General features: G+C 36.6%; 2 protein-coding genes across 2 annotated transcripts in view; one reads left to right on the forward strand and one right to left on the reverse strand.

Moving 5' to 3' along the window:
- The window catches only part of LOC129254807 (PHD finger protein 12-like), a 20,463-nt gene extending 16,960 nt beyond the window's left edge, over positions 1-3,503 (forward strand). The window contains exon 14 of the mRNA XM_054893337.2: positions 1-3,503. This exon is cut by the window's left edge and continues 1,231 nt beyond it. The gene's annotated coding sequence lies outside the window, so the exon portion shown is untranslated.
- Positions 3,504-5,065: 1,562 nt separating this feature from the next.
- On the reverse strand, positions 5,066-10,219 carry LOC129253539 (E3 ubiquitin-protein ligase TRIM33-like). Its single transcript, XM_054891974.2, has one exon. It carries the CDS (start codon positions 8,899-8,901, stop codon positions 6,892-6,894), a length of 2,010 nt encoding a protein of 669 aa, XP_054747949.2. The 5' UTR covers positions 8,902-10,219; the 3' UTR covers positions 5,066-6,891.
- Positions 10,220-11,844: the final 1,625 nt, after the last annotated feature.

The raw sequence follows: 11,844 nt of genomic DNA on the forward strand, positions 1-11,844 counted from the left end.
TACCGTTTCTATACCTATGATTACCTTTTACACACGTCTATGCTTATAGACCGGTATTCTTTCTCCCAGTCTTCCCATTCACACATTACAACAAAAAATTCCTTGCATTCTATGTTATGTCTTTACACGTGTCTCCTTGTATGTTCGGTTCCATTTTTAATTTCTCAGCAAAGAGTGAGAAAAAGGCTAGGCAGCTGATAAGCATTGACAATCCAGTACCCCCTCCTCTTCTCCCTCCTCTCTATCCTAGATCATATATCCTTTTTTTGGACACATTCCAGACAGTGTACTTCCTGCGTGCATGTTGTTGAAGGTGATAGGAGGAGGGTATATAGAGGTTAGAGGAACACGGTGTAGGTGTGATAAGGCCAATTCTTACCCTGGTTTCATGTTTGTAGTGCGTACATGACACTTACATGTCTTTGAAGCAATGTCTCCATGATGTGGAAGAATTGTAAAATGGATAGTCAAGTTGGAAGGAATGATGAATGCAGCTGCTATGAGCTCTTCAGATGCCCTTACATTCAAAATATGACAAATTAAGATTGGGGCAGGATGTTTCACAAAGATTCAGCTCTGACTTAAAGTTATTTGTGATCACACTCATGATATTTGACTTGTATCTCATCAATTAATTTACGGTAGCATGCATCCCATGTCCGTGATCTTACCAATGCAGTGATGCATTATATAACAAATGCAGCTAGGAATTAATTGCTCATTTTAGTCAGAATCAGATCGCTCTGATTCTCCCTAAAATGTTTGGGCAGAATATTTTACTTGGTTCTTTATTGCATGTGCACCAAGGTTGCAGCCAGTTTTGCCCAGTTTCTTTGCTCTTGTTACTAGTTATCCACTGTATGAACTCAACTGAAACCATACATTCTTCAGATTGCATACTGCTAGTCATTGTCTGTGTCTTGCCAGTAAAGATCATGGACGGACAGTTAGGTAGTTTTTGAAATAGCATTATCTGCACCCGGATGTTGGTGCCTTTCAAGATTATGGATTGGAATGCATTATATTCACTGTCAGATTTTGTCTTTGGAGGTATCTTGGGAAAAGAAATACATAATACCTGTTTATAATGGACATCTCAACAAACTTATTAACATTTTTTAGCTCATCAGGCCTGAAGGGTCAGATGGGTTATTTTTACTTTATTATTATTTCAATATTAAACATTTAAAAGTATTTGGAATGATGATAATGAAACTGAATAAAACTATTTATTCTGATGGATGATTCACTTGATCCATCATAGCTTTCACAGATTAAGAATATAATCATGATTGACAGAATGAATTATCAATGCCTTTATTAGATATATGCATTCAATTATGCAATCATTTTTAATTATGTGACATAGGTACATAATCAGAATTCCATTATCAATGCAATCTGGACATGGATGTTTGCTATTACTTTTTTCTGGGTATGAAATGAACTAATTAAAAAATTATGCTTTAATTACTATGATCATTGAATATCCAGAGGGGTAATTCTAGTCATAATTTTGTTTGACTTTATTTTGTCTTCACATTTATACTTAGTAGGGCTGAGTCATGTCGGAACCGTTTCTTTCACTATTACAATGGCATCTTACCTGTCAGAATCTGTAATCCCAATAGTTCCAACAATAGAAATTCTGTATCAATACTATATTGATGTCTGTGGCATTTCTCAAAAAGTAGGTTGTCATATCATTCATTATTGGCCACTGCAAGGAGATTTCTTATGCCTTCTTCAGGGAAAAAAGCATGAATAGGGTATAAATCAAAGATAACATGAAACCCAGACAAGAAAATGACAAAATAGAACATACCAATTTGGCTTCCATAGTTATATTCCATTCATTAAAGGTTTGACTTATTAACTCCAATTTTGGGAGAAAGCTAAAACACCAAACCTAAAGAGTGTTTATGCCTTGGTAGAATTCATTACCTCAAATTGTGCTGCTGTCACTTTTTTTTTTACATCGAAATTAATGTTTTTGGAACACCGAAATAAAAATAATTTTACAGAAATCCGATTGCACTGAATGGATTTAGATGTTTTAGCATCTCAGGCCTGATACTTAGCAGTTTGGCATTAAGATGGAGAACATTTTTTTGTAAAATTATGTTCCTTTGTATTTGTTTGTTGGCTGTTTGGCTAATAGGCTTCTCAATAGTAAACAGTTGTGAAAAAATACAGAATAAGTGTAACGTTGCACAAACTTAGATTTAAAAAAAAGCCATAAAACAGGTCATTGATCATTGCGATCGATATTTATTGTTGAAAAGATACGGTCCAGCGTGTGAACAAAGCTTGTATTATTGGTTAAAGAAACTACAAAATCATCAGGGTATGTTCACTCTTGATAAGATTTTAGATGGTTATGCTCTGCCCTAATAGATTTTCATTTTTTTTTAATGTTTGAATCTCTTTCTCTGTTCATTTCGTTGCATTTTAACATTTATTTTTCTATGTTATTTAAATAAATCTTTAATGGGAATTCCCAAATTCCAGTTAATCAAAGAATAATCAGAGTTCTTTGTATGGGATGAATGTATTTTATAGGTATTGAAAGGAGCACATTTAGATAAAATGCTCTTGTATGATCACATACCGGTACATCATATTAAAACCCCATCAAATTAGACTAAGATTTCTTATTCAACAAGTATCATCTGAATCAATATTTCCGTTTTAGAAAGCCTTTCAGGCAACTCCTTGCCAATATTTGAGTTGTATCTTATTTCATATAAACCCTAAACTGACTGGTAATTTAGAGTTATCTATTCAGTTTTTGTAATTGAATTATGAATATCAAGGATTTTTGCTCTCTCTGTAATAATGTAGCAAATTGATCAAGGGATGTTCTTTCTTTCTTTCTTCCTTTTTTTCTTTCCCCCCTTTTTATTTTAATACATATCACTACTTTATTCCTTTGTCCCCCTTTTCTATTTCCTTTCTTTCTGTCTTTTTATCTTTCATTCGTCTCATATTTTTCAGTTTCTTCATGAAATCATCATGTCTGTAATACCCGTTCATGATCATAAATGATTACGGTATATATTTTTAACATGCTTTGAGAGTAGATAGGAAATAAATTTGCTTTATATCAAAATTTCAAAAGCAAAATAAGTTCTTGGAATAGTAGGCATTAAAGGACAGCGCCGTGCAAGTTGTGTTGTAAATTGCCTTCTGTTATAAAGTATAATATGGGAGAGTTGATTATTATATCTTCCCTTTATACTAAGTCAGTGAAGGGATAATGAGTTGTAAATGTGTATATATACATCAATTATGTATAGATAATGTAGTGAAGATTTTTCACATTGAAAAAAATTGATATGAATCTTGTTCAGTATATCTTGTAATACTGATTTATTGTACAGATAATGTTAGAAAATTAAATTGTACATTCTTTAAAAAAATGACAAACAAAGACATGCAGATTGTAAATGGTTTGAAGAACAAAATTACAATGAAAAAAAACATGCATTATTATCCAAAGAGTTGAAGACTAGCCAAGTGGTATTCTTTGTTTTCAAATGACATGTTTAACATTACCATGAGTTAGGATAAAAGAGATGAAAATGAAAAGATTTGGTAGGAAAGGAGAAAGAGAGCATATTGGATTATTATTGAGAGATAAAAAGGGGGGGGGGTAAATAGAGAGATGAATATAGAGAATTATGAGTGAGAGATAAGGAGGTGGATGGAGAAAAGGGGAGTGTGGGGAGGGAGGTGTAGAAAGAAAGAAAGAAAATGTTATCTTGCAGACTTGAGTCATACATGTATATTGAGGAGAAAAAGAAATGCAAGTGCTTATTCATTTAAAGATAAATTCCAGTTTTGGTAACGATCTAAAAATGACTTTTTACAGAATCTAATATACTGACCACCTAAGTGTCCGTTTGTATGAATAAAAAATATGTGCCAAAGGATTCTGGAAGAAATTGTGTAATTGCTGAGAAATAAGCAAAATAAGCGCGGATTCGGTCACTTCCGTCGGGTCTTTATTTTAGCAATAATAATACACTGTCCCACGTGTGCCTATCTGTGTTAGTGATCTTCAGTGTGAACATTTTTCAGCGTAGATTTCAAGATTTCACAAATTTCAGTTTATGTAACTGTACCAGATCTAGATCCTCGATGATATACTGACAATTAAGCCTTGTTTTACAGACTTTCTCATGAAATCAGTGTTTACTGCAAATACTGGAATTTCTCTTTAATTGACCAAAATTAGTTGAATTTTGCATAATGAAATAATTAATCAATCAGTTATAAGAAAATCTCTAAGGAATATTGGATTGTAAATTTTAGAATTTAAGTTGTGGCTTCGAGAAAAATTCATTCTCACCCGGTAAAAAAAAAATGCGCCAGAACTCATTCGGTCAGTGTGGTTGGTGTTTAGCGAATATAGACATTTAAATTTGGACTTGTAAAAGGTTAACCAAGACGAAAATATAAGCCTATTGTGCACTTGTCCAAGATAAAAAGAAGAGTAAGCAACTTGGTGTTACCGATTACACCATCATCTATACATAGCTTAGTAATTCATTTTGACAACTGAAAATAGACACACTCATTCCAGACAATCACTAATCGGTCGTTCATTTCAGAGGGGGAAATCCCCATAAAGTGGGGAAATTCCCTTCGAGAAGCATTAGCGCATGCGCATTTTGTGACCGTTTCTTTCTGTACGTGATGAAGATCGAGATAAGTGAATTACACCACCTCCTCTCTCTCCACCCCTACTCTTTCTCCGCCCCCTTTTCTCCACCCCCTCTCTCTCCCTCTCTTTGCCTTCTCTACCATTCTTTCCCTACATGTCCATTTATCATTTCCCTGTTTTCTTTCTTTATCTTTTTTCCCCCTTTCTCTTAATTTTTCACTTACTTTTTCGCATTTCCCTCTTTAACTCACAGTCCCTCTCTCTTTTGCGCTACCCCTATTTTTCGTTCCGCTTCTCTTATTTTCATGTCTCACCAACTTAATTTCTGTTTCTCATTTCCACTCTTCGGCAAAATCACAAAAGAAAAAAGATTCTATTGAACAGTGAGTTGCAATTTCTATCTATTTTATGTAAACGGTAACAAATGATGAAAATGAACGAGTAATGTATTCACAGATGTCAAGCATGATATAGATATTGATAACTTTCGAATCGATACGTGGGCTATTTCTCATCCATTCATTTTTCTTCAAGTATAAGTATCGTGTCCTTTTAATGAACACACAATCGACGAATAGTAATTACGTATCATCGTTCCATACCAATTGATTCGTTGGATCACTCGAAAACAATTTTTTTTCAAAATATACATATTGAATTTTCAACAACAAAAAATTCTGAATTTCACGAAAAACAATGGACGAAATGCTCTTATTTTGTCAAAGAAAATATGTTTTTAAAGCCTGTTTATGATAACCCAACATTGACATTTCTTTAATGAAAACAAATTTAAAAATCGCATACATGAGTAGATACAAGTTTTGAATAAAATTAGTATAGTCTGTGAATAATGTGTAGGATAAGCATCATGGTTGTGAGAACGTGTGATAATATATATATACGTGAAATATATTACACATCATACTAATACATGTATATAAACTATGTATAATTGTTATTTACATTGTATACACATGTTTTAGTCAAATAGAGGTGAAATGTCATACACTACTACGTTTTTACGATTAACATGCGTACTTACAAGACTTTGACTTCAAACGCAATTTGGCCACATTTTTGGTTGTAGCATAAAGACTGATGGGGAGATACAGCTTTACAAAAGAAAGAAATTAAGGAATAAATGGGGTCTAATTCAAGGTTATGATTGCTGTTATATATTGTATTGCTTGGTGTTTGATTTGTCGAAATCATTGCCTGATAGCCGAAGCTTCTTGTAAACTTCATACATTGCATCTTTCATGCGGGATGTGAGACATGATATATTTCCTTATCTACAATAGATGACAAGTTTATTCATATAGGCGGTGGTATGTGGGGGATGCCCCTTATTTCTCAAGTATTGGAGGAGAAAAGTGATAAAAGAGAAATCTTGGTCATATAAACTGTTGTTCAATTTAGAAAAAAACAACTACGTTTTAGGTCGCCCCCCCCCCATCACAATACCCAGGCACCACCCCTGAATTCATATACCAATATCATAAAAATAAATCACCCTAATGACCATGAAATGGTAATTTGATTAAAATGGCTTACGTCATAGCTTACGTCATTACCTGTCCGTGTTATTGACTGCCCGGGTATTGATAAATTTGATTGGCCAAAAATAGGCCATCAAGCTTATCAAATAGATCATTACAGTTCCGAAATATATAATTCAATGGCTCCCGACCAACATTATCGACGACATTCCGAAATCCCAACTAACTAACCAGAGAAACTTTGCTCTGCATCAACCTTATGAGCGGCAAGTAAAGTCTTAGATTTAATTAAAATTGACAACAAAAACTGGATGGTCATTATTGCAGTACATGTTCGCAAGTAAAATACAGTAGTATTACGTATTTGTCTTAGTTTATTTTCCACTTACAACCAAAAATTTCAAGAATGAAATCATAGAACGTTGAATCTTGATCTCAATACCCAAATTAATTTCGTCATCCTTCACCATTTTCCTTAACCTTTTCTTTTTCATTGTGATCCTGTTTTGAAGAATATATTTTTTTACAAAGCATACCATGTTAACCACAACTGACTTTTGTTTAGCATCTTAATCATGCAAATTTGTGACTATCGCTTTGTACAGAAGGGCTTAATTACTTTCTTTGCAATCGGAGTTCTGTAAAAAAATAAAATAAAAAAAAATAAAATAAAATATCCAGAGACGATATTTCAACAACAAAGTTGGAAAGAAGAAAAACAATTCAGGACGGACAAATTTCCTCTTGCATCTCATCTGTTTGAGAGTCTTCTTCTATTTCTTTCCTTTCCCGTTCAATCACAGATCTTGTGCTATAGATATCGACTTTGGATTTGGTGACCAACACCAGATTACCATCAGGTGTACAATCAATTCTTGGATGCCATGAGCCCACATCGACCTCAATGTGTCTGACAACGCATTCGACAATGAAACCCTCCACTGTATATTTGTGCACAGAGATGAGTTTCTTTTCGTCACGGCTACCGGAGAGGATGTATATATTTTCTTTCGTGTCACAGCAGACGAGAGCATACTGCCATTGCTTCCGATGGATTGTACACTGGGTGACGCCATCTCGATTCAAGATGGATACGGAAGCTGGGCTATGTGAGAGGATGATCTGACCAGAGTTCGCGACAACGATACGATAAGGTGTGATACCACCGGCAGGTATCGATTCAACGTGGTTACCGTCTTTTTCGAAGACGGATATGGTATCCCGATGGAATTCCCCGGCGAAAATCATGTCATTTGTGTCTGCAGTAAGGCAAGTGAAGCCGGTGCTACCGTTTAACGGATGGATCATGCGGGATTTTTTTCCGGTTGGGTCATATACTGCTATCTGCCATGTCCCATCAAGGATGACGATCGTGCGGTCAGAGAGGACTGCCATATCGCGGATGTCGGAGCTTGAAATGAGGACGAGACTGAGTTTACCGTCGACGGTCATTTCCTCGACGATGCCGTTGAAATGGGCTAGGAACAGTGACCCATCGGAACAATACGACATCGATGAGACCTCACCAGACTTAGAGTCGGGAATAGGAATACTCCGAGAGAGTGACCACTGGTTTGGATCGACAAGCGTACCTACCGACACCCATTGTGAATTCTCCTGCGATTCAAACCTAACGTTCGTAGTTATACCGTGGATGTAGTCTACTGAAGCTTTGTCCCATTGTTCAGAAACCAGATTCTGCAAGGTCGTGTTTAGTTTATCAAAGGTCAAAAGAACATTTACACTTGGGTTCTTCATTAGTTTTACACCGAAGCTTCTAGCATTAGACAAAAGAGATCCCACACCAAGCCTCGCCGCTTCCATTTCATCATACTTCCCGGTCAGGAACTCGTCTAATCTGTCTGTTTCTTTAAGAAGTGTCAATCTCTGAAAGTCAATGCTTTTTAAAGCATTTTCAACCGCAGCGTCAGCTGCATCATTTATCTCTTGCTGCAAGCGGCGAACGTTTCGACGTGCCTCATTGCGTTGACGATCTATCGTGCGTAACGCTTCTGCAACTTCCTTTTGCTTATCATGGCCTTGTTCGACAAGCTCTTGAATGCTGCGCAACCGTGTTTTTACTGCGTCCTTCGCCTCAACACATGTATGATGCGGTTCAGGATGGGTATCTCCTATGCAACGGACACATACAAGCATCGAACATGTCTCACAAAAGTGTGTCTTTGACTGACCATTGTGCTGGTAGCATGTTTTTCCGTTGTTGGCATCTTTGTATCCATTCCTTGTTTTTACCAGGCTCCTGCGAAGATCACTCAGAGGTTTGATACGATGTCCACTCAGTATCTGTTTCATGGAAGAATGCGAACCCACACAATCACGACAGATAAAATGTCGACAATCCTGACAATAAGCAACTGCTCGAGAACACGTCTTGTTACGGCACGATTCGCAACATAATTCAGAATCCATCAATTTAGCACAATGGTCGTTGCCTTCCAATGCCTGGACAACCTTATTTGCTAGCTTATTTGGCTTCAATCCGTTGATTCCTGCATCGGGTATGATGGTTTCCTCGCGACAGAGAGGGCATGAGATAGATCGGAGGCGGCAGGTACCTTCTAAGTTTCCTCTAACCGTCACACATCTCTCAAGGCATTCAGCGCAGAAACTGTGAAGACATTGAAGAAACTTAGCATTTAACAGACGACCTGTGCAGATCACGCACTCCAACTCTTCGTCGAATGGATGCAAAGACTTTATTGACCGGTTCATCTTGACTGTTTACAAATTATATGGTGAAGTTTAAAATGTTACTATGAAAATATTCGATGTTAGCACCATTTAGAGACAACTGTTCCCCTAACTCACCGGTGACGATGAAACAGGTTGTTGACGAAAAGAACACAATTACGCGCAAATATTATTTTTGACTTCTAAATAGAGACCAACTTGTCGAAAACTGTAAAAACTGATCTACATCACAGTGAACAGATAGGTTAACTGCGTTTGCTTAGGTATTAAAAAGTCTCGTGACCGCAGTCAGATGTATCCCTCAAACCTCGCCTCTCATAGCGGTCTCTTTCTGAGTAATGAAAAACTTTTCAAATGTCATCATATTTAAAGTTAACTGTCGCAGCAAGACACAAAGTCAGGTATCTGGCAGTTGCGGCCGCTCAAAATGTTTTCAACAGCATTCTATTTTTATATCTTAGCTTCACTATCAATAGCTGAATTATTGCATCCAGGGTAGCTTTCAAATGAAGTAGTTTCCTTGGGTCCGAGTGTGCACGACGTTCACCTTTCGATATCTACTTCAACTGTTCAGACGTCACAATGATTTTTATCTGACCGTTTTGCTCTGCATGCCCAGTCTCTCACCGAGCTTATTGTGACGTCAGAGCTCGTCCCACGCTCACCCACATAAACATGCTTATTTATTGGTCATTAATCTTGTTGCTTGAGTCAAACGTTTAATTACTCAGACTAACTATCTCAAGGTGTGATGATTGCTACAAATCCCACGCCAATCTTCTTCCGGGCGGACTCGTGTCCAAAATAGTAAAATACGATTTGGAAGCTGTGATGAAATTCGATGATCCTATGCACGCTCAAGATTGGTTTTAAAAAAATGACTACTGGCAGTGAAACCTAAATTTCTCTTTAGAAAGAGACAAAATAGCAACTAAAAACTACTGACGGTTCTTTTCAGGGAACCTGACTTGTTTTCTTTGATTTTTTTAAAAAGGAAGTCAGGCATGCGGTGATCAGTGACAGGTTGATGATCAATTATGGTCGCAGTCAGAAGAAGTGCATGATTCTTGGCAGGTGACAAAAGTTCAATTAATCTTCATGAAGATCGCATTGATATCTTGTGATTTTACCGTGACTTCAAACCCGATGCAAATCTATGGAACAGTGATGACAGGTTTATGATAAAGTCCATCAAATTCTATAATGAAATCATTACACACGGTAAGGATCAACGATGATAACGGCTGGATCAACGTCACTAATAGCTCGATCAACCCTGATAAAAGAATAGATCAACAATCACCGTTACTTCTTTTCAGGTCCGACGCACTTTCGATTCTGACTAAACTTGTATAAAATTCAAGAAAATTTGGGTGAAGGGGGAAATAAGCGGGAAATTCTCTGATTCACCTCTTAAAAACGTTTTGGTCGTCTGCCGTTAGTCATCGGTCTGTTTGCGTAAATCCTCTGTGTGCTACCGAGGAGGCTAAACGGAAGCCAGGAAATTAATAATAAAGAGGTCTAGAGCATACGGGCAGATGACCCAAGAATAACATGGCGTAAAAAACAAAGGGGTGAGACGTGTCTAGGGAGCATTATGGCAAAGTAAAACAATATTTAATTGAAACTAATCTTAATGATAATCTGGATTAAATTTGGTATAATTCAAGTGGAAATGTCTAGGAATGAGTGTGGTAATACTTTGGTCACATCAGAATGCCTTTTCCGAACTTGTCCTCTTTACTGAAATTCAATATGTTACGAGGATTATCGAGTTCATGTCAAAACCTATAATATTTTCCCACCTAAACTAAAAACAACTTCGATATAAATTTATATATTAACTTTCTGAATAAGATTTGGTTTTGTTTATTTTGTGGTGGGGGAGGGGCATGACAGAAAACATTTGTACGTTACAACCCCCTCCTGGTATTAGGTAAGACCCGGATCTGCCCCTAGGGCAGTGGGTGTGTTGCAGTTTATGTGCGTACGTGGGAGGGCACTATTTCGCTTTTGTGGATAGGGTACGTGCATGCGATGAAGAGAGAGAGAGAGAGGGGGGGGGGTGGAATCAAAATGATCGGAATGGAACTGAATAGAACGGGGCTGAATGAAATATAACAAACTGGAATAGAATAGAATGGAATGAATGGAATGGAATGGAATATAATGAAAATTAATGTACTGGAATGGAATAAATTAGAATATAATAGAAAACTATATACTGTTGTAAAAATAAATCACATATAGATAGAGCGCAATAATTAATTTACATGCAAATTTAGGATATATAGGACTGAATTGATGCAAACAAGCAAAGTTATGAGTGACATATTGATTCATAAATAAAAATTGTTTATAACACTGCCTGTGTCTTTATTTTTCACTGGCTCTATCAATAATTGAATATCTCTTGTATGAACCTAATAATTCGGCACATAATTTTCGGCGGGGCCAAGAGTGTGCGAAGTACCGATTAAGCTGGCACCCCACTTGACAGAAAAATTCAGAAATAGAAAAATAGAATAATAAAAATTCTTATGCCACTATTTACCCCCCCCCCCCCCCATCCCCAAGATATTCTATAATTCCGATCATTATTATATCATAACTCGTTTTTCACCATCGTCATTAATCGCGCTAAATACTCTCACATATTTTTATTTTACAATTATTGTGAATGTTGGAAATGGAAATAAACGAGATGAAATGAAATATTGGGAAAACACAACGCCTTTGTGTGGACACTTAAAAGTGCCACCCAGATGTTCATATAATTATCTCGTCATGTCTACATCTCCATAATAGGGAAAGGGATAAGATGACGAGAGCTTGGATCTCGTCATGTCTACATCCTGTGGGAGAGATGATCAGATGACAAGATCTTAGATCTCGTCATGTCTGCATCCTGTGTGAAAGATGATCAGATGACAAGATCTTGGATCTTGTCGTGTCTACATCCTG

Source organism: Lytechinus pictus, chromosome 2 (assembly GCF_037042905.1).
Source record: "Lytechinus pictus isolate F3 Inbred chromosome 2, Lp3.0, whole genome shotgun sequence".
Taxonomy (NCBI): domain Eukaryota; kingdom Metazoa; phylum Echinodermata; class Echinoidea; order Temnopleuroida; family Toxopneustidae; genus Lytechinus; species Lytechinus pictus.

Excerpts from the sequence above, each read along its gene's own strand:
- LOC129253539 (XM_054891974.2), bottom strand. The coding sequence starts at position 8,901 with ATGAACCGGTCAATAAAGTCTTTGCATCCATTCGACGAAGAGTTGGAG.